The sequence below is a fragment of the Solea solea genome, chromosome 4, assembly GCF_958295425.1.
Source record: "Solea solea chromosome 4, fSolSol10.1, whole genome shotgun sequence".
Lineage (NCBI taxonomy): Eukaryota > Metazoa > Chordata > Actinopteri > Pleuronectiformes > Soleidae > Solea > Solea solea.
The window spans coordinates 11,222,517-11,246,715 of NC_081137.1; the positions used below are offsets into that span (position 1 = coordinate 11,222,517).

At 38.3% G+C, this 24,199-nt stretch overlaps 1 protein-coding gene across 2 annotated transcripts in view; it reads left to right on the plus strand.

The window, feature by feature from the left end:
* Positions 1-587: 587 nt before the first annotated feature.
* sez6a (seizure related 6 homolog a) overlaps positions 588-24,199 on the plus strand; it is a 132,894-nt gene continuing 109,282 nt past the window's right edge. Inside the window, exon 1 of one of the 2 annotated variants that reach the window (XM_058627978.1) lies at positions 588-1,078. In XM_058627978.1, coding sequence (XP_058483961.1) covers positions 994-1,078 — 85 coding nt within the window. In that variant the 5' untranslated portion in view covers positions 588-993. The remainder of the gene's footprint in view (positions 1,079-24,199) is intronic. The other variant, XM_058627979.1, reaches the window with a different exon arrangement.

The window sequence follows — 24,199 nt, forward strand, 5'->3', positions numbered from 1 at the left end:
CATCATGGCTTTATCCCGGTGAACACGCAGCTTCACTTTATGGCATTTTGGCATCTCGTCAGCTAACTCGTTAGTGCTTTGTTTGATGTGCGCCCTCTGCTGGTATAAATCATAACTACATCTAATGTGAGGTCCAGAGAAATTACATGCACGAAATGAGACAGACAACTTTGGCTACTAAGTAAGTAAATTCATAATCAATTAAATTCTGAACAGTAATTCGTATTTTATCATAACTTTTAAAATTACAAGTACACACAGTGCCCTGTAGCCCCTACAATGCCATGAATAATAATAATAATAATAATAATAATAATAACACTGTGTTGATGTTTGTTAACATCGGAAACTGAAGCACTACATTTGCGCTCCAGAAAACATCCCGTTCCTCTGCACATTTAAACTTGACCGCTGCTTGAAATTATTGGTAAGAATGAAAAATTTATGAAGGTGAAATGAAAAGATGGCCGCGCTCGTGAGCATAAATAATCTGAAAGGAATTATATGTGAGGGAGTTGAGGGTTTAACTTTGAGGAGGAGGTTGTTCCCTGAGCTGACGCTAGGAGCTGTCCGCGGTGCTGAAGTCTCAGCTGCCTCTTTCCTCTCCATGTGCCACAGCAGCTCCTCTCACACTTACGCACTTACACACACACACACACACACACACACACACAGAGAGAGAGAGAAATCCGGAATCCGCTCACAAAGGCACCTCCGCTTTTCACTTGATTATTCTCGACTCTTTTTCACTCCGACAACAGTACAGGAAGCGCGACAGCAGCTCGAGCGTTTTCAGTTTGTATTTGACAGACACTGAAAACCTCGTTTTGCTTATTTCCATTGTTCTTTAATTCTATTCATGTCCCCCTTTTTAAGCCCTGGAAGTGTTATTTGTGAATATTAGTTCTATTCTTTTTTTTTTTGTCTTTTTTTCCCGAACACAAGGACGCGGTGTGCAGCAACACGCGAAGAGCGACCTCGACTTCTGCAGACATGTGTTTAAGACGAGACTCTGAATTAAAGACCCTGCTCACGGTTTTGGTTTTCGCTGCTGTCGTGGCCAAAATCCACGGACAAGGTAAGAACTTGGGGCTTCCACGCACTTTTACGCGGATTGTTCCGTTGGACTTCCAACAGACAAAGTGTACAAGGCAGAGGTATCTAATCTATACATATGTTAGATTATATATATACAGTATGTATGTATGTATATATATATATATATATGTGTATGTATATATACATATATATAAACAATTTTTGCTTTAAGCTGATTTGGACAGAATGTGTTAACATAGAACATGTAAAAGGAAAAAAAATATAGCTTTTGGGGAAAAGTTATTTACATTAAAGACACTTCTACACCCATTATTAAATCCCCCCCCCCTAAAAACTTACTATAACAATACAACAGACCACTAGGTAAAATCTGTTACAGAACTTACAGGAGCTTCTCAGACTAATTTAAATCCAAATACACACACAAACACACCTGAGAAGGGAAAACAACCTATGCACAAACCAATACTTGTATAGTATAGTGATCAATATCCCTGTGATATTGTTTGCTGAAAGTAAAAATGATGGAGTGGAAAAAAAAAAAAAAAAAAGATAAACTGAGTTCACTGAGGATGACTTGTTTGGGCACGAGGTCTGTGTGACAGACGGTGCTCCCATAATAAGACTCTAATCCTTAGGAATTGCTGGAAGATTATTGACCAAGCTGTTTGACACAGATGAGTGGTATAGTGGGAAGCGGCAGCCACGGAACCAAGCACAGTATAGACTTGTCCTAATTATTTCTCTATTGTGCATCTGCCCGCTCTTCATCGCTACCTCTATCTTTTACTGATTTGACTTGTCTGTACTGTTTTGCAATCAGTGTGGAGTTAATTGTATTGCACAAGGCAATGGACATGTGTCTTTTATTGATCCAAAAGTGGGGAACTCTTGTGTTACAGCAGCACAATAACTAAATAAGTAACACATAAAAAAATGAAATAGATGCAAATACAAATTAGAGGAATACAATAAAACATAGCAAAATAAAATTAAATGAACAGTCCACAGCTACACAAGACTACAATTAACATAAAGTAAAGAAAATACTGAAATAAATAATATTGCGTGTCTGTATGGAATAGAAATATAAGATAAATATTTATGTCTTCATTTTTATCCAAGCAGTATGAAACATTTCTGTAAAAATAAGAATAGTGGCAGTTATTGATAGAGAAAAGTCATTACATCATCACCTCACTGTAACACACACAGTATTATATCACATTGTTTTGGCGCGAGGACAAATAAATGTCATTCTAAGAGATTGAATGTCTCTCTATCTCTGCGTTCTCTTCTCGTTGAACTTTTTTTCTTGAAAGCTCTGTTTCCTGTTAAAAATGAACATTCTAGTTCTGAGGTCCAAGTGATTATTAAACATAACTAAAAATAACTGAAAATGAATTACTTCACCGGTGTGCTTTTCTGGCCCAATGTCGGAAACAACATGTTACACCATCAACAAATATCTCATGGAGGATGTGAAGCATCCTCATGTGTGAGTTTGTTATATACAGTGACACTCCCAGAAGGCTTTTTACGCTGTTTAAATGTTTAATTAACTTTATTTAAATAAACACACACATTCAGCAGTGGAGTGCTGTGAAGTAGGACCAACAGCAGAAGGTGTGTGATAGTTTTTGTCTGTTTGTTTGTTCTCTCCCAGATATCACAAGGACATGCACACAGTTTCCTCAAAATGCTGTAGGAGGAAGGAAAAAGTGCACAGTGCATTTTTTTTGAGTTTAACATCATCTATTAGTGAATTCTCCATTGCCTAGAAAAAACAATTCAGTCTCTTTGTAAATCCACCAAAGATGGGCATTTCAATTTTTGATTCTCACAGGTTTGAAGTTCTGCCACGAGTCGGAAGTTTTGAGTGTGTGAATGTGCAGCAGCGGTGAGTGAAGTTTAGCTTTAGAGGAGGTTTCATATGTGGTGCAGTCTGTTGTCGTCGTCAACTTGCTTCAGTCTGTTACAAATAACCGTACTTCACTACCATTCTTCATGTTTTAGCCGGAACCGTGACATTATCTTCCCAGGGAGCAAGTTATTGTGCAAAAACCAAACTCCTTTCATTTGCTCTCTTCATTATACTCAAAACGTCGAAAGTTGCAAACAAATTGATTGTTTCCAAATGAGTTTTTCTTTTCTTTTCTTTTTTTAATTTTGCAATCGTGTTGTGTTGTTTCTTACACAGTCAGCTTTTTCCTTAACACGCATTGGTCTCAAAAAAATATGTGTGTGTCTGATAAATAATTATGTACTTTTATGCTTTATGTAATATAACATAAAATGTATGTATTCAATAATTAATAATGCATGTATTATGTGCAATTCAACAGAAAGATTCAGGCTCTTTGTTTTTACAACAATGCCCAACACGCTGTCTTATGACAATGAGTATTGAACTATTTTAATTATTTTTATTTGGTGAATTATTCTGACCTTATATTAGTCAGGCCTTTTTTTAAGTCAGAAAATATGCATAGCAATCATCCATTGACTTTTTACTCCTTACAAAACACATACATTTTTAAATTTAAAAAAAAAATTATGAATTCATTAATTACATCTTTAATAATAATAGACAATAGGCATTTTGTTATATTTATTTAATTTTGCTTTGAAAATTCATTGATCCAACATTTGTTGCCTTTATTCGTCCTTAGTATAAGAGGAGGTAATTTCTTTTAAACGTATTTATTTACAACTCTCACTGCAAAAACAGACAAAAACTAAACAGACGAAACTAAAACAGACAAAACTAAAACTAAAATGGACAGACCCTAAATCTCAGTGATGCCTTTCACAAGGCACGTTCATTAGATTGTCCTCAAACCTTTATGTTTTATTAAAATATCACAGGAACTCAGTCATTTGGATTCTTAGCGTTTCCTTTTAACTTCATTTCATGTTTACCACCTTTTAAAGTGGTAAACAGAAAATGTAAATCAAATGTAAATAAAAAAAAAAACAGTGTTTACTTCATCAGAATAAAAATATGATTTAGTATATGTTAATTTGTGCAGTATATGTTGAGCGATGTGCTTTGAGGATGAGATTTCCAGATTGCAAAAAGTCATTAGCACGATGTGAGAATGCTACAGGCATTTCATTATCTCGCTGTGAATCTCTGAGGGACAAAGTGATGGAACTTTTTTTTTAATAATGTTAACTTGCAGAGGCAACCTGAAAGCAACAGCTTCAATGTGTCAGGAATGCTATAAATTCTATTTTACACCACGCACAAAAGCATGTTATTGAAAGTAGTTGGTACGAGAGGACAGGAAACACTGATGGAGCACGCGCCAAATAAATCATCCTAGCGGCTGTGACAAGAAATCATGAGGAGGAAAAAAAATCAAAAATCACTGTATTGACACAATTTTCACTTGTATTCATTCCCAACCAAACAAGTTATTAGAGTCTCAATATGGAAATACTCAAATGAGCATGTCATAAAATACTAAGAAAAACAGACAGACATTTATGCATCCATTCAGTGTGGGGAGTTTTCTGTGGCCTGAGAGAGAAGTCTTACACGATATCTGAAAGATGGAGGAAGAGCTTCAGAATTTATTTCAGGAAGAGTGTGATTTGGTTGTGTCAGATTGAAGATTATCTGCGAGGTTTCATATTAAACAATTACTTTGACTTGACAAATACTAATTATCTCTGTGGGTTCATTATACTACATTCTCCCACACATAATACAATCAATTGAGCAATTTTCTTTATTTAGCACAGTTAATAGAGCAGGTGTATACTCAGTGTGCTTGAGATAAAACATATATTATACTATACATATACTATAAAGAAATAAATAATACCACATTATGTCTAAAAAATATTGTGGATAAACACATGTTTTAACTTTATTTTTAAAAGAAGAGTGGTGGCACGTATCATTTGATGCTCTCAGAGTTCTGTCATGTCGATACTCAGTGATGTAAGATGCAGCCTGGCCATTTGAATGAATGAAGGGATGAGTGAATGGATGAATGAGTAATACTTTAAAATCAATCCTTGGTTTTACTGGGAACACATTCATTAATTCACTTGATTGATGTCAGACACATAGATCCATATCAATATAAAAAGAAATAAAATACATAGTAATATTTACACCACAACAACAACATCAGTGAGATACACAGTACAAATCCACAGTAATTCAGCAAAGAGAGACTGTTTGAGTGTTTCCAGAGACCTTGTTTTTTTGTGTCACTTTTTGTCAGCTCAATTACAGCAATTATGATTCTGTTTTTGGAATCCCTTTATTGACCCATAAATGTTTACATAAAAGTCTTCACTATAGCATGAAAAGTGGAGACATTACTGGTCACAAACAACAAGCGCTTTTCCATCTTCGACCCTTAAATGCCACCTGAGGTTGTTTCATATTGTATGTATACAATGTTGTAATTCAACAATTTCACATGTAACAGTAAACAAGTGGTATTGAGCCACCTGTGGTTAGAAAAAGTAATTCAAAGAGCTTTTGACCATTTGAAAGTGTCTTTGTCAATTTACTTCCAAATAAAGCCTGTTCTTTGGCTACAAAGGGTTCAGACTCTAGAAGTTTTAGAAGTACTTTTCCTCCTGGAACTCATAGAAAACGTGATGCATGAATTGGGTTACATGTCTGTGTTTGTTAGTGACCATAGGTATGATAACTGGCATTAGCTCTCGACATCGCATTTGTTTTGGTCTGACATTCGTGTTCAACTGTGATTACCGTTATTCCATTTCAGATCGTATAAAAAAAAAGATTTAGCCTCCAGTTCACTTGGAAATTGTAGCACAGCCTAATAGAATCTCTCTTCATAGTGGTTTAATTATCTGTTGCATGAAAACATAAAAATCTGTGTTTTTTGAATCAAATTAAAAGTATTTGCCAAAACAGTGTAGTCACTATGACTCTATGTTATAATTAAACTTTACATTTACACACACACAATGAGCATATGAGTGAGAGAGACAGAGACAGTGAGAGAAAAGATCAAGAAGTGACTCTATCTCCTGATATTTATTACATGTCATTTAGCAAACACTTTTATCCAAAGCGACTTATAATAGAATTGAGTACAATCAGCCAGGGGTGGAGTCGAACTTGCGACCATGATGTCTTTTCGCACACAGGGTGCTGAGCCACTCCACTTCATGGTACTTCACTAAGTTATGTGTCTCTAAATTTAGCATTACTTCTCCAGACTGCAGCCAGAAAACTCAGTTGGAGCTGCATGGTGAAGGTAACAGCAGCGGCTGTGACTGGCACATACACTGAGAAGTTAAAATTGTGACTGATTAAACTATGATTGTACTGCTGGACCTCTAGGTTTCTTTTTAGCAGGAGAGTCAATTTCTGAAACCTGTTTTTGGCACTTCATATTGTTTTCAGTCATAGTGCTGTCATTTGAAGCTGTCTCACATAATCTTGCTTTGTTCACCTGAATATCGCCACAGACACAAAAAACAACAACAACAAAAATGCTATTTTTTAGAAACACAGAGACAGTCGTGTGGAGCAGATCAGTGATTTTTAATCACTATAGTGTGAACTCTTTTGACAGTGGTTTGAATATAACAGACATTCATTTATATCTTTAAGGTTTGCACTGCAGCTTTAAGGCGAGTGCAAGAAAGGAACTTTAGCCACTTGATAGCTCCATACTCCATAACACAAACGCAACAGTAAGTATGATGCCAAGAGCTCAGAAGAACAAAAAAGTTAAAAGTGATGCGTTCTAACAAGGACAAGGAGCTGTGTTACCACTGGTGAGTCTTTTCAGCTGTGGAGATCACACAGTCTGATGTAGTGGTCCACTGGGGGTTGTCCCTGTTGTGCTGAAGGCCAGTCCAATATGGTGAGAGATCTGAGACTCCAAAGGCTTGACGATGGATATGTAATTGCAGTCTTTTCAGCTCAGAAACATTACTTTTGCCATTTCACAGAGCCAGTGGGTCAGTATTGTTTGTCTCATTTGCCAGTGTTTGTAACAGCCAATCCCAACTGGTTAGTTGTCACACTGGCAGTGTCACCATTAATGTGTTCTCTGACATTAAATGATCTGCCCACGGACATGTGGCGTTCTTTCCAGATTGCAAAGACACAATATGTTTTGGTGTGATGTTATTTGTTGCAAAGTTGCACCATATTGTTTGCAGCGTGTGTACTAATGTACCAAAAAAAAAATGTTGGATGCATACCAACCATGCTGTATTTGTGTGAATCGTATTTTTTATTGTTTATTTGGATCCTCACTGATCCAAATATAGTTGATATCATAGCACAACTACAAACATCAACTTGCCTTTTAATCATATTTAACTGAGTCTGAGTTTTTGCATGAATATAAACTCTTGGTGTTTGAAGGTAAAATGTTCCAATGAATAAAGGCCTAAAAATGACAGAATTTATAGGTTTTTGTCCTGGGAGGTTCAAGATGACTCTCTGATTTTTTTTATGCACAGGTGATCACCAAAGTACATTAAAGTTTGATAAAAATCTACTCACTGGTGACATCAAAAAGAAAAAAAAGAAATCAAAAAATCTCTATCGCTTATAATGGCAAAAAAAACTGTAAAAAAAAAAAAAAAAAATCTCTGTCGAAAATCATAAGATTTGTTATGCGAAAGCTGGATAAGACTCTCCACTATCGGACTGTGTTTCACCCGCATCTGATCGAGATTAAGGATTTGTCGGCAATTTAGATGTAAATTGGTTTAGTCCCATTGAACAAGTTCAGATGTGTATATCTCAGTGAAATCTTAAGATGAGGATGAGTTTAGTCAGCCTTATAAGTTTCAGAAGTGAATTTTACTTCCAAAATACCAGGTCATTCAGTAGCTTGTTGCAATGCATGCAGCATACAAATTATGTTACAACGTTTCTGTTCACAAACACCCAATCGAGGCAAAATAAAAGTGTCAATAACCACAAAAAAAAAGTAAAAACATCAACAAACGTCACACACTGCAGCTTCATGTTTTCCAGAAACTAATTATGGACTGATGCTTTAAATGCTCTGAATGATGCCATTGTGTCTTTGCCTTACACAAATACACAAATGTTTGGGGGGTGGAGCTTGTAAAAGGAAGAGTTTAAATGTCAACAGTCACAATACAGCATTGCTTGTTTCACATTCAAACAACAGAGAATATTAAACCTGCTCCACTGTCATGGATTGAGATAATGAACTCGGAGATGGTGAACTGACATTTCCATGGTTTTTATAACGACACCTGTTTCTACACCAGCATTTTAATCTACCACTCTGTGTGTGCTCATCTAATTCTATTGTGAGTCTCTCAGTTTGTCTCTCTATCACAAGAGGTCACAACTCGAGTGGAAAGTGTTGCTCACATTCAGCTATTCTTAAAAATATGCCCAGAGATCATCATGGTGTGCTGGGAAATGAAACGGAACATCTTCTAATTCACGGGGAGGTAACAGAAATCTTTCAACACCTGTTTGTTGGATTGCCTGTGATTAACTTCATCAAGGGCTATTCAGCATCTGTGTGCTGTCATAATTAGTTTAACTTTCCCAAGGCTTGTCAATGGTAAATGAGAGTCATTATGCCAGAGTGGCCCTCTTCAAGGCTTGGCGCCTGCCTGCCTGCCTCAGCCCCTCTCTGTGCCTGTCTCGCTCTCTTTCACTGCCTCCTAGGTGGAGCTCACAGCTTGGCTGAATGCGTCTCATTTTCAGCCCTTCATGTGCAAATGCCTCGCTCGCTCCATGAGAATGTTCTGTGCATCCTAATTTGAGACATTGCCTCATAAATGATCAAATGTGTGGTGCTTTATTTGTCGGAGAAAGAAAAAAAAGAAAGAAGACAACTTCCGTAAAGATCTTTTTAGATTTCATCATTGTTTTGTTTGGATTGGTTCCCGAACACCTGGTTTGACTCTATATAGAAAATAAACCTTTGCATATTCACTAAATCAGGCAATACTTTTTCGTAATCCTGATACAGTCAAGTAAATGAATGCATGGTTATTTTTTTTTTCTCTCAAAAATGTCAGTGGCTTAATAATTATGCTTATGCAATGTTTATTAAGTCACTGACATTGCTATAATGCATTAATTTATTTATTAACAAATTACTTAAATATTGAAATTATACCAACACTGATATGGTACTTTATCATCCAATATGTTCCTGGGTTAATTAATGAAGTGCTGGCTACTTAGCCATTTTGCAATTAAACAACTGAAGGCGAACCAAAATATTATAAGCAACTCACAATGGCACTTAATAAGGTGTTAAAACACAGAGAATACAGTTAAAGTGCAACATTATTTCCCTTTATGTTGCAAACATTTATTTTTGGAGCACTGATCTACATTCATAAACACATACATAAATTAGAGTCTGTCCCCCACACCTAATAATATATTTAAAAGTAGTACATTCTGACCCGACTTCTATGTTGTTAAGTAAGGCGGTCAAAAATATAACAATGCTGAGAGAGGAAAGAGGCTTTTTGTTCTTGATAGCATTTCCCCTCCTGTTTGTTTAATCAGCTTGACAGTTCGGACAGACCTGAAATGGGTTCTTGCGCGTAGATAACCATGTGAGAGGTTTCTCCCTCTCACGCACTGTGTTTTTGTCTCAACGCAGCAATCTCTTTGGAGATTTAAAGCAACAGCGTTACAATGAAATTGTCAATAACATATACAGCCCTGGCAGAGGAGAAATGTTTTCTCTGGATTGGCTGCTACACTTGTGTTCCTCTACTTATGAAAGCTCTTACTCTCAGAGAGGAGACTGTGGTTGGGTAACCTTCAATGGTCCAATGGTTAATTTTTTCAACAACATGTGGTCTACATACTTCTTCTTCCCGCAGTGCTAGGATGCCCTTGGCATGGAAGCTTTCATTCTGATGGTCACTTAAGTCCTCAGCAGAAGATATTTCCACTGCATGGACTGCCTTTTTGTCTTTGGCTTGAAGTGGTGGACCCAACCTTCATCCTGGGCTATAGGACATTTTCAAGAAAAGCAGCTGGATCGGCTTCAAAATGAAGTTCTCCTATGACATGACCAGCCTGGTGTGCTTTTGATCAGTGGGCAAAGGCCATATGGTACCCACTGATCCACTTCCGTGTATTGCAATACTTGTAGATATCACATCTGTTTGAGTATTTTTTACAAGTCTGACTGTACAGCTGCTGTCAGCATATTTGTGTGTGTCTGCACAAGTGACAGAGGGAAATAGAGAGAAAATAAAAATCCGAGGAAACTGACTGAATGAACTCAGGCTGCTGTAATATGAAAGAGATCTTAACCACCATAAAAATAAATGATATGATCAGAGTTGATATTGTGAATGAGCAGACCCTAATTGGTGTAAACGCCTCTGAATGAAATTTGTGTGATCGGATCTCAGGAAGCACTAAGTATTGATTGGGAGAGTTCAGGCCTATACTTATGATGGAATCCCTCTGGAGCAATGTTAAAGCTGCAATATTTAACTTCTGGCAATTTCCTTTGGTTTTCATGTTCTTTTTCTGTCTCTGTTTGGTCTTCATGAACAGATATTATGTGACATTGATCTAAAAAACAGATTACTGTCAAGTAATCATGTGTCCTTCCATTCTGAGGAAACATCTGTGTCATTGGTGTTTGCTCTAAGTCAGTAAGTGAAGCTCAGCTTCCTCTAAAATGTGGTCAAATATGTTTTATGTTTTATTAACATTTCACTACTGAAGGTACAATAGAACCCAATTAGAACATGTCACTAGTTCTTTCAGAATCAGCTGTTTATCATGTCATTTTTGTATTCCCGTAGAACATTCCCGTCCCACATTAAAACCACCTGAAGCTCAGCTTCAACTGTTCTCTATGGAGCAGCACTAAATAGTTTTGTTTTTTTTCAGACTAGAAGTCAATGGAGCAATGGGTGAGCTTCTCTTTATTATGGCGTTTCCTTGTTCTAGTTGTTCATTTGCAGAATTTATGTAAGAATCTATGTATAAATAACTGGACCTGAAAATATTTTCCCCTGTTTCAAAGACCAGCAACCACCACTGATTTGTGTCTATGCAGCAACAGTGCAGGAATGAATGGAGACAAGAAGCCTCTATCCTGTCAAACTGCTGAACGACTGGAATTTTTTAGCAGTCAAAATGATCTTGTGGGCGTTTTTTTCTCCAACCTGTTTGTAGTCATTTCACTTTGTAGGGCATTGTTGCTGTTACTTCTGTCTGTCTTGACAAAACCCTTCTGCTACATTGAGAAACACAGGGTGAGACATATGGAGCTAATGGACTTAAAGTGACACAATGCAGTATTTCAACCTTCAAATAGTGAGTCCAAGGTTATAGTCATGGTACATCAACTTACAGGGGGGTGAATGTCACTTCTGTCAAAGCCTGAGGAGTTCTACATTGCCTGAATTGGAACATACGGTTTCATGTCCATGCCCAAAAATAACTACAACATTCTACTTAACAGCCCTCCCCACAATCCTGCACCAAAGGAGGACTAAAATGACGTGACAAAGTTACACAGCTGGAACTATTCATTGAGTGTAGTCATGGCAGAGGTAGTGCAAAAACTGAAGAGGGTTAAGGTGAGTGGTAGAATACGTGGCTGGACAAGGAGGAATATTGGTGTGGCTTTTACTCTCTGGTTCCTCTAGTGGAGGGGAACTTGACCGAGGGTGACCTGGTTCTGTTACTGATGGACTAGTGAGCGTCTGCTTGTCATCTAAATCTAGTAACATGTGAGCCTGCTATGTGTCAGTCCGGGTTATTGAAGTTATCTCATCCTCTAGTCCGGGAATCACCAAATGGTGGACTTTTAAGGTTAAGGTTCTATCTGGGCCCTGTGACCAACTTGTGATAAAACACACAAAGAGAAAATGTAATCTTCGTGGCGCATTGTTTTTTTTCTCCCGATGGTCCCGGCTACAGACTGCAGGCACAGCAAATCCAGTTAATACCATGAGCATAGTGTCACTCAAATTACCCAATCAAATCGATTGTTTCCTGGAAGAGAGACATAGGAATGAGAAGACATGGCTTGTTAGAAAGTGTGGAAAGTTGATTCAGAAAACAGAGTGAATATATGTTCATTCTTCTGACAGCAAGTACCAAACCTTTGTGTCTCATATGCTGTGAAACAGTTGCATTGATCAAAAGTGGGAATGTTAAGTGTCACTACGAGACCAAACACAGGTCCTTCAAGGAAACATGAGAGCGCACAAAATAACCTAGCTGAGAGCACAGTATGAAAGAAGTCATCACACAGTCATTTAGAGCCCAGCAACGTGCATATGAATGTTCACTGAAGAATGCATGGATTGTGGGGAATTCAGTGACGGGACAGTTGTGAAGGAGTGCTTGAACACTGCCGTCGAGACTTAACTTGAAGGTAAATAAAAAGTAGGAATGTATGTGTTTGGTGCCTGTTTGCCTATTTTATTTTACTTGAAACATTGTCTCGACTGTCCTGTGATCATTGTGGTTCAGGTCATACTTGGCTGATTGAACTTTCTGTGTCAGCCTCTATGACTCGACATCCTCCTCGGCTCCTCTCACCTGTGGGGTCCCACAGGGCTCAGTTCTGGGCCCCCCTTTTTTTTTCTCTCTCTATCCGCTCCCACTTGGCTCCATTCTTAGAAAGTATGGCATCTCGCTCCACTGCTATGCAGATGACAGTCAAATTTAAGTGCCTCTTAAAAAGAACGATGCATACTCTTTTAATTTTTTTTAAAAAAGTGTCTTGATGACATAAAGGCTTGGATGCCTCTGAAGTTTTTAAATTTCAATGACAAAAAAACAGAAGTGATGGTTTTTGGTGGCACCAAATGGGACCCCCCATATAGATCTGGGCTCCTTGGCCCAGCTTTTAAAGCCCACTATCACAAACCTCTGGGTTAAAATGGACTCTGATCTGAAGCTTGACAACCAAATCAGGTCCGTTGTTAAATCAAGCTTTTTTCAATTGAGGCAGCTGGCCAAAATAAAGCCAATTCTTTTGAGGCAACACTTTGAAATGGTAATTCACGCCTTTGTCACCACTCGGCTGGATTACTGTAATTCACTTTATGTGGGGGTTAGCGCGTCCTCCATTGCCCGTCTTCAGATGGTAAAAAATGCTTCTGCACGTCTTTTAACTGGCACATGTAAATTTGAGCATATTTTAGCCTCACTCCATTGGCTGCCCATACACTTCAGGATCGATTTAAAAATAATTGTTATTTGTTCTTAAATCCCTGAATGGCCGAGCCCCGCCCTACTTCTCTGAGCTTCTACACCCATATTCACCCGCTCGCTCTCTCAGGTCAGCTGATCAGCTGCTTCTGAGTGTGCCTTAAACCAAGCGGAAGCTCAGAGTGGATCATGCCTTCGCTGTCGCAGCGCCAAATCTTTGGAATGATCTTCCTCTGCACATAAGACAGGCCTCGTCTTTGTCAGTTTTTAAATCCCTCCTTAAAACCCACCTTTTCTCTTTGGCCTTTGATACGTCATGAGGTCATCATCACGTTGATTATTATTTATTTTATTTATTTTAATTTAAATTGATTTAATTGTTTTTTATTGTATGGCTGCTATTTCTTATTGTGTTTTCTTTATGATTTTTAATTTACTTGAAGCTGTTTTATCTCATTTTGAGCCGTTTACTTATTATGTCTTTTATTTATTCTGTACAGCACTTTGGTCCACTCTGGTTTGTTTAAAGTGCTTAACAAATAAAGTTGGATTGGATTGGATTGGAAGAGAAGTAGAAAATAAATGTGAAGACAGGGGCTGTTTAAAGCTCTGTTTGCACTTAAAAAAGAGGCACTTTTTATTTATTTTATTAATCGAGAATTTGGTCATGTTTTCTTTTACATGCAATGTAGGCCTCAAGTTCATTGTGCTACCTACAGGACTAATTGTATGTATGGTACAGACAACCATTTCTTTCCCATATTAAGTGTATCCTAGAACATAAATCAAATGATAAGGAAATGTACAGTTGATTTATTTACAGTTGTTGGATGCAATTTAGACATTATGAGGTCCGGACCTTTCTTCACCTTACCTTTAGCATTGTCTGAACACAGTTGACAATGGAGTGAATGTAATGAATAAGCTGCACACTTCAGTTTAAATACCAGATCTGAATGGGGTCAAAATGTCTACATCGAACAGTTTTTGAAGGTCTTAGTCACTGGCTTACTTTTTGCTCGCTTTGCCTTTGGCCTTGCACCTTATTGATTTAACCAGTCGTACACTAAAGTGTGAGAGTTGAGCGAGAGAAGGAATTGGCATGGTTAGGCTCCCGCAGGCCGAGGCTCCTTTCTGTACCTTTCACGCTCTCGCTGACCGTGTACGCACCTCCCTAATCAGCATTGGCGTGTGTTGTGGTTGCAGTGGGGAAGGCTCTCTGAAACGATTAGGCCCCGGGACAGCTCCAGCTCTCTTCCCCCTCTTCTCCATGCCATATTCCATCTAGAAAGCATTACATCTGTGGCAGTGGAAAGGCTTTTGTTGGGTTGGGAGAGTGTTGTGTGGAAAGAAGCAGGTAATAGGCTGTGTAATGTGGTAGTGGTGGGGAGGGGGTTATAGTTTTAGTATTCACAGTTAGTGCTGACCTCTGGCAGGCGGAGCCACCCCCACAGTGATTTCCCCTGAAAAGATGTAATTGAATTCATCAGGATGAGTAAACATATTATAAGTAGCAGAGGAAGATAACACTGTTGTGGACAGATCAAAGAAGCGGATAGGAGCTCTGTGAGTAATTGGAAACAGCCAAAGACAAACACAAGGAAAGAAAGTGTGAATGAGGGGGAAGTCATTGTGTTTTATAGCTGCATATCATTCCACTGTGCTTTCACATCATTTATGTCTTGATTTTATATCCAATTATATGGGAGCTTATGGCATTACTAAAGACAAAAGCAATTTTATTCTGAATTAACTTTTTTTTTTGAAATCACGATATTTTCTTTCCATTAAAATACTTAATACTTACAATACTTAATGCTTTTTCTGAATTAATGAGATCCTACACAATATAATATTGGATGTTTTCAATTCTTTGTGTAGAAATCCCTCTCTTGACTCAACAGAACACCAGTGTCACATATAGAATAATGTCCAGCTCAGAGGATTGAGCTCATTTGCTACCTTACTTCTATAAAAGTGAGGCAATGTGTGTGTGTTGACTAAATTTCATTCACAACATATTGTTCAGGGAAGGTTAAATCTTTCAAAAAAAAAAAAAATCCTGCTCATTTGTAAAAACAGTCAAAAAAACCAAAACAAATATTTTTACATGAAAAAAGGTTAGTGAATATTTGTTTTAAGAAAGAAAATATTGTTTAAGAAAAACTGCATTTCTTAATGTGTTTTGGGGTGTGAATGCAATATGTTTCCATAGAAATGACTTTCGGTTGAAATTATACCTAGGGCAAAACAGTAAAACAACATCACAGAATTCAAGAATTCATTTGCTAACATGAGGCAGTGTATCTCGGGCATCATTTCCCAAGCATTTTGTTCAACTGATGTCTTCTGTCCTGACATAAACACACACACACACACACACACACACACAGAGGGAGAGCCAGCCACATTATCTGCACTGAGATGGTATTGAAGTGATGTCCCAGAGGACCTTGTGTATAATTTACAGGTTCTAACATCGACCGCCATCTTCAAAATATCGAACATTGTCATTCTGAGCGACTGCTGGGTGGCCAGGCAATTGTCTGTCACTTTTCAAGGCAGTCTCTCTCTCTCTCTCTCTCTCTCTGTATCTGCGTCTCTGCTGCATGAGAGCAGCTCAATGTGGCCCTTTGCATCTACCACAGCAGTGTGATACTGTTCTATAAGAATGGACTACACTTAGCAGGGAACAGCCAGAGCTGTTAGACCACGTCATTGATTGCTGAACTGTAGCTATTAGTGGGAAAAGCTTTTCTGTGCATTTCAGACGAAATAGAGGGATGTCATGCAGCTTTGTATTGATGGAGGCAAAACCATGGACACAATGGAAACCATTCAGGCAAATGTCTTGTATTTTTCCTAAATGACATTGAAATGCTACAGGTACATGAGCATCACATTAGTCATGTGAGATTCATGTATTGAATCACTAAAACAGTGGAACTTTAGTTTGAAAAACCTGTTGTATCAACTGATTGAGCAGCAGTAAAAGTCATATACCTGCAGGATTTTCACTGTGACATTGTCTTCAAGTCATCTTTAGCATTTTGTGGAAGATATTGCTGCCTCAGAAAGAGCCAAAAGCATTTCTGGAGTCTCTCGTCATAATCGCAGTGTCCTCGTCTCTAGTGTCACCTGTCAATATGATTATCCTCTAAGGACAAAGCTGAGTGAAGTGGCCTGCACCTAAATGTGTTTCTCACGATTCCACCGGCCTGTGTCAAAGAGGGGGGAAATAGAAACTGTGGATGAGAGATCTTTGATTTTCTTTTATTCCCTTTAGCTTCATTCTTCATGAGTGGCACTATTATTGTGTGGAAGGTGTGAAATTGTGTTTTCAATAATAGATGAGGAAAGAGTTCTACAAACACAGGTTTATAGTGTCAGTTTATATAGTTTCATGAATTTTGCAATAACAGTCTAATTGTAGGAGTTTATATTGTTTTTTAAATGTCTGGCAAATATTAAAATGCTAATTTCCTTCATTTAGCTGCTTGCAGTTCTGCCTTTTATGTGTCATTTGAAATGTGACACCACTGTATTTGGGGTGAGTGTATGTGTTTGTATGTGTGTGTGTGCATGTCGTTGAAACTTGTCCTCCGTTAGTTTCCTTCTACTTGTTTGTGGCTGATTTGCTTGATTTGGCCTGCAGGCCCATATCCTCACAGAGCATGATATATTTAGATTAATTGATTATTACTCAAGCATATTTGTAATCACTCCTCCATATTTTTTTAATTGAATGAAAGGGTTTATGACTGCCTCCGAGTTTAAAAACAATATTTAAAGGTCAAACACATATTAGCAAAAAAAGTACTGAACAAACATTTAATGCTCGCAATTTGTTGTCAACACAGTTGCGTAACATTTCATACAAAGTAGGATTACTAGGTTTCATCAGCAGGTTTATTATCTATCTACTAATGCAGGGAAAGTATGCATGCATTTCTGTAAATCGCATATAGTGTTAATGGCAATGTTTGGATAAGAAATACAAGAGATATCAGTGGAAACCAAACAGATGCATTGCTAAATTAGCCACCTCCACCTTGACTCACACTGTGCAAAGCGTTTCTTGCAGAATAGTGACAATGACCATTCAAACACATGCACACAAACCTATTTTTATATCTTAGTGAGGGCATATCATAGACATTATGCCTTTCCTAGCCCCATTCCCTAATCTTAACCATCACAACTATAGGTCTTAACCCTGAAAAAGTCCTGAAACGTTGTCGGGCCTTGACAGAATTAGAAATGTTCCGATACCATTTTTTCCCTCCCGATACCGATTCCGATACTTGTGCTGTGGGTATCGGCCGATACAGAGTACCGATACCGATGCCAGTGTGTTATAAAAAAATATATATCATACTACGCCTGCATGACTGTGATATGATTATCATTGGTGGTAAGGTTTGGCTCAGGTTAAACCCTCTGTAAAACATGGACGAATACAGCAAATGGACACCATTTATTTTTACCAGTGATATGTTATTTTGTTTTTCAGCTTGTACGTTTGTTTTGACTCTGGTCCAAACAACGCAGCACTGGCAGAGCTTCATGTTTCCATGACGACTGACCGGGAGAAGAACGCGTGTGACATCATTTTTACATGACTCCAGATTGTTAAAATGAGTCTCTGAAGTAACGCTAAACTTTAAAAACAGAGGCATACATATGCAGGACACAGGTACGCTGGTTAGTTGTCGCGCTGCTCTTTTCGTTTAATAAACGGGCTGCTCCAGTTTGACTGTAGGCGCGCTGACGGAGCTAAATACTGCCAAACCGCCGACATGATGAGGGTTACGTTAGCTCCTTGTCTACAGGTGTCGGGTGATCAGTTCTTCTTCGCACCTCTAAAACAGCACAGCGCAACTGTTTCAAGAGCGGCGAAGAAGAACCGTGTCAGAGCTAACGGAGCTCTAATAAATTATGTGGTATCGGATCGGTGCATGGACTCCAGTACTCGCCGATACCGATGCCCACATTTTCGGCAGTATCGGAGGCATTTCCGATACTGGTATCGGAATCGGAACAACTCTAGACAGAATGTCCCCATAAGGTCGAAATGTTCTCTCAAAGATAGGTGTGTAAGTTTTTTGGACCTCACAAAGTTAGAAATAGAAGTATACACACAAGCTCAAAATACCCCAAAAACAAAGCATGGCACAATATAGTTACTGCACTCTGTGTTTTATTGCATGGCACATAGTTGTTGCTGTCAGATGAGACCTGTTCAGCCAGTTGGCGCTGCAGCTACACATTTATAGTTGTGAGGGTGTTAAAAAAAAGAAAAGAGCTCAGAAAAGAAAGTTTAGACGAGTTTATTTCTAATATCGCTTGATGCAAATTATCCTGAAAGCTTGTTATTAAATTATTGATCAACGCCAAGCAAAACAGAAAAAAAAACAGAAAAAGGAAAAAAAAACAACAACTGCCTGCTGGCAAAATATGCAGCATCACATTTAACAGGGTTACTCACTGACAACAAAAATAACCGAGTCAAACAAAACTGTGGCAACCTATTCAGGGTCTAGCTACATCAGCTGGAAGAGGCTGCAGTCCTCAAAGGATGAAGCTGGATGGATGGATTGATGGAAAAAATGGTTGTCGAAATATATTTATAGCATAGATACTTGTGTGTAGAAAATACAAAGGGAAACAAACCATATCTTAGATTCTGTGAGTCAACAACAACAATCATTCTGGCTTTTCAAAGAATACAAAGTGTCTCTCCATAGTCCATAGTCATCATTTCATCTCTCTCCTCACATAATAATAGACAACCCCGCAATACTGCGAACAATTTATTCTAACCGGTTTTAAGGGGCAGTTTGAAAAGAACCAAAGAAAACAACCTCAGACTTATTGTTGTCAGCATAATACGTGTATGTGTGTGTACATGTTTCAAGTTGGCTGTGAGGACATATTGATTCAAACCATGACTTTGTCATGATACTTTGGCATACATTTAAAGGCCTTTTTGAGGGTTAGACTTGGTTAAGGCATTTAGTTGTGATAGCTAACCTTATGGTAAGGGGCAAAAGAATGCATTATGTCTATGAGCATCCTTACTAAGGATGTTGCACAAACCTGTGTGTTTATTATCAGCTTTAACATCAGAATCATAAAAACATCTCTGATTTCCTTGAGTACAAATTGTTCTGCAGGAACAAAAACAAATCTTCCTGCTTATCAAAGGGCAGATCATTCAAAGGTAAGTTCTTTCGTTTCCTCTTTTTCTATGGCTTTTGTGTGCATGGCATATTCTGCCACAGCCGGATTAACATTTTTTTTTATTCATCAGAGCAAAAGGAATAAACTGAAATGAAATGAAAACATGTGACGAGAACAGCTGTTGAAAGAATGGCTTGGTTAGACCGTCCATTTTAAAGGGACTGATTCCTTATTATCCATGCACACATGAGAGACTTTTTTTGGCATTGGTTGTTTCCACTCAATTCAGAGAAGGAAAAAAAAAGCTGCAAAATAGGAGAACATAAACTGCAGAGGAATAGCTCTGTTTGTTGTTTGTTTTTGAAATGGTGTGTACTTACTAAGTGTGTATGAGGTATTTATGTGTAGTTGGTGTGCTTCATACAGTACACAGCATTCAGGATGCTGCCTGTTTGGAGAAATACATGAGAAATGGAATGGAAGTTTTCCAGGGCAGAATTTCAGTCTGGACAGAGATTCACACAGTAGAATAGTTCTTAGCAGCCACTGCTTGACAATTTGTTATGAACTAAATGCTCGATTAAAAATGACCTTCTTTTTTTATATTCATCATTGGTGTGATAAGAGAAATCCCTGTTCTTACTCTTCACTGTTGTTTGTAGTTAGTGATACTTTGAAATTAAAGAAGCAACTGCAGAGAAGAGAAGATAATCAACTTCCTGTTTAGAGTGGCATGTGCATGTTTTTCTATTTCCTTCATATGTTTTAGGTGTACAGAGATGTTTGATCATTCAGATCATTTGCGTCTGAAAATTAAAATATGGAATGGATGTAGCCTTACAGCAAGACAAGTCAGGGAAATCCTCTCCCCTTGAATCCTTTTCTGGAACATTAGGGAACATTTTACATACACCATTTTATGTAGAGTGGTTTATCAAAACTATTGGAGAACGTAGATCTCCGGACGTCACGTGACTCAGTTTGCTCACAGCGCCATGTTGGCAGGGAAAGCTCGAGCAATATATCACAGAACCTGACAGACTGAGGATCGAATATATCCAATCCTTACAATACACCCAGGTGCATTTCACAAGTATGGAAAGAGCCGGAGCAGACATTATTCCAGACCTCCAGCATTACATCTTCAACTTTCTGATGCACTTCCCCTAATTCTACTACAAAGAACACTTACACACCACAATAAAAGCATGTAAAAGAAACACGATATGCCATTTAATAAGCATTGGAGTCTGTAACAACACTGAAGTTGACATCCACATTCATAGAACCCACTTCTGAGTTCTGAGGTAAATGGAACTCAGCATAAGTTGGAGATGCTGATGAGCAACCAGGTTCTTTGACTGCCTGCACCGCCCTGATGTTTCACCTACTCTACATTGAGATCGCGAGGCTGAAGTGACTCATATCACACAATCGTGACCATAAGTTTAATAAAGGATAAATGACATAAGTTATGTTTCACTTGAGCTTCCCCTTAATTGCAGACCGAGAAGCTGTGAATCTTGATGCCAACTTCAGCATCATGATTAATGACAATACCTGATATAATGTGATCACTCTACACGAGGAATCATGTGGCCTGCGGGTTTATGTCTTTCACACTTGCTTTTAGAGTGTTTTATAGCACTAATCCACCGCTGCCATTCTCTATGTATCTTTGGTGATGTGGGTAAATGCTCTTCCCTTAGCCTGTCCTTGACTGTTTCGGCAACCTGGTGCCGAACATCTCTCCACCATCTTCACTTTTAATGAAAACAGCCAGTGAAGAGACAAGTTGCCTGACGTATTACCTGGTATATATGCTACCAATATACAGTACCTGTCTATGGATGTGAGCAGTGTCATTTCTTGCCAAAAACGGCATTGCTTTGGTTGCCTGACGTCAGATCACAGATCCCTGCATTTTTGTTGTTTACATTCATGAGTTTTTTCCATCCAGAGCAGAGTGTCATATTATTTCATGACCAGGTGCACACAATGAGAAGGGCAGTTGGCAAATAGCCCGTCAATGTCAGTGACCGTTCCTGTTTGAAGGTGACATGTTTGTGCTTGTCTGAATTCATTAGATGTCGCTGTCAAAGCAGTTATGTCCGGCCTGCAAACAAATCCAGATGAGGTTTCAGCAAAGCTGTGAAAAATCTCATCACAAAGGTGCACCACTTGGCTCCAGTGCAATTACCTCCTGTAAATGAAGCTCAGTCTATCCTGTGTGTGGTTCACTCTCTGCGCAGGCAGTTTGCACATAACACCGTCAACAAAAGCAACCCGGGCCTCTGTGTGGAAGGCGCGAGGCTGTTTACCTTTGTTGCTGTGTGGATTGATGAGGTGGCTGAAGCAGAGGCAGGGGCATGATGTGAATAGTTGGAGTAATACTGTGGAAAGAGGTGTTTCCCCCTCAGAGGAGGCTAACTAAGTTTGACAAAGCTGTTTCTGTTGAGAGGCTGCAGGGACGCTCACTGGCTCAGCTCCAGGAGCCCCGGGCTCGGATTGTAGAATCACATCTGAGGTAGTGATGAAAAATAATGTAGAGACAATCGGGGGGAGGAGGAAGTGCACAGTGGATTGACTGTTTTAATAGTGTGAGCCCAGGACACACCACCTCGATGGTCGAACTAGATGCTGCTGAATATTTAAAGTCTTGCTCCACAAAATGGGAGAGCAAGATTTTAATAAGTCAGTTTCAAGGGGCAAGGGGTAAAAATGAGGAATGATATTATCATCATGGAAACACATACAACTTTGTGTCCCAGATTCCACATGACATTGTCAAAAAATCAAAAGCTGTATGATTTCACTTCTCATCCAATAGACTTATTTACTTCAGTTCAGTTCATAGGACAATACAATCATTTGTAATTGTTTTATACATTTCACATTCTGACTTCTATTGTGTTGATGGATATTGGTGTTTTGTCATTCCTCATTGGTCCTTTTCCTGTTGGACAACTGTTACTTTCTTTATGTCTTTGGTCTTGACGTACTTCCTGTCCGTGTCTCGTTTTCCCCCTTCTGTGATGATCCACAACTATATTCAGGTTGAAGTAACTTATATATATGTATATATATATATATACATATACATTTAAGTCCCCATTCGTGTTAAAAAACAATATTGTTGTCATGATTGTGTGGAAGTCTGACTCATCAATTCAGTTTTTTTGTTACGTCTGTGTGGAATCAGTAGAGGTTCAGTTTATCTTATAAGTATCAGTACTTCACTACTGAGAGGCCTTGCAAATAGTTTTGCTGTTGCTGATGAAACATTAGGATGTAAGACACTTGAGTTATGAATGTGAAGCGTCAAATTTGATCTGTGATGAAATCAGATTTGCACATTTTGGCTGGTAACGTCAACATAGCCTTTGTTTCCTCTGCTATTTAGTGAGTTTTTTGTTCCTTAAATGGATTTTTATTTCAAAGTCTGCATTGGGATCCTCCTTCCCTGTGACACAGATAGCTTTATGCAAGCAATGATTAATATTTTTAGCTCTCAAGCCAGAATTATGACATTTAGACAAGATATTGAAAAATTTCATTTCAAAACTCTATGCAAACATGAGGAGAAGGATTCTGAAAGCCAAAAGGTATTTGACCTTTAAATCTCAGCCAAGACAGGAATACAAAAGTTAAATTAAAAATTGAAAAGATTGCTTCATGCCTCACGGCTCGTCCTGGTTTTTACTTTATCCTGTTGATTTCTACCTCCACCCTTTGGCTGCAATGTCTTTTCTTTTAATTTATCGTTCTCTTGTTAGATTGATTAATTCTGCTTCTGGTGCTTTAGAATTGCCTACTTGGATGGCATATAGTCATGACTTTTATAAAAGGGACAAACCACTATGTGATTTTTTTTTTTTTGCACAGCTTCAGGAAATTGGATTAAACGTCTGCAGTGATTTTGGGGTCATTTCATTTTGTGGCCTTTCCTTTAATTGTCTGTATGTGAGCACTCTGTCTCTGTGTCCTTGTCCACTTATGAGGGTGATCTTTGTTAAAAGGTTGAAAAACATCATGTTTTTTTTCCACATTTACTGTGTCCGCCTGTAAAATAAATAAAGGGATACACATTTCATTTCACTGCTAAATCAAGTCTGTCCAAACCGCTTATGGAGGCAAATATGAGGACACATTCAAAGGGACAAGTTCAAACTCATTCTGAGAATCATTTTTTTTAAGTCAACTTTCTAAGCATCAAGATTAACTGATTATATATTGTTTTAAATTACATGTAGCTAGTCTTTGTTCCAATACATACAGTTAAGGACAATTATAATACTGTGGGTAAAAGCCATTACAATATCCTAGTTTATTCTAATTCATTTGAAACCAAAGTCCAATCTTGTCAGACATTAGTATGGAGTTGTTTGCAGTAGTATTTACAGGTGGGACCCAGGGATGAGCACAGGCAAGCCAGTAAAATAACAGATTTATTTTAAAAGGTTAACAAAAAACACTAAAGTCCAAAAGGTGACTCAGGAAGTAAACACACAATCTGCGGGAGGACACACAGGTAAATCCAGGAAATAGGAGTCCTTAAATTTGACTTATCCTTTAGGAGAAGAAAACAAAGTACAGACTGGGTCTGGTGCTGTGATTAAACAAGAGCAGGTGCTTCCAGGGACAAGGCTTTCTTCAGTGTCAGAGGCAGTGGAGGCTGTGGCTCTGTGGTCCAACACATTTTTGTACTGTGTGAATGGCAAGACTTCTGTAGTGAAAACATTCAGACGTAGTATTGGGGAAAAAAAAAAAACTTCTATCACTTGACTCAAT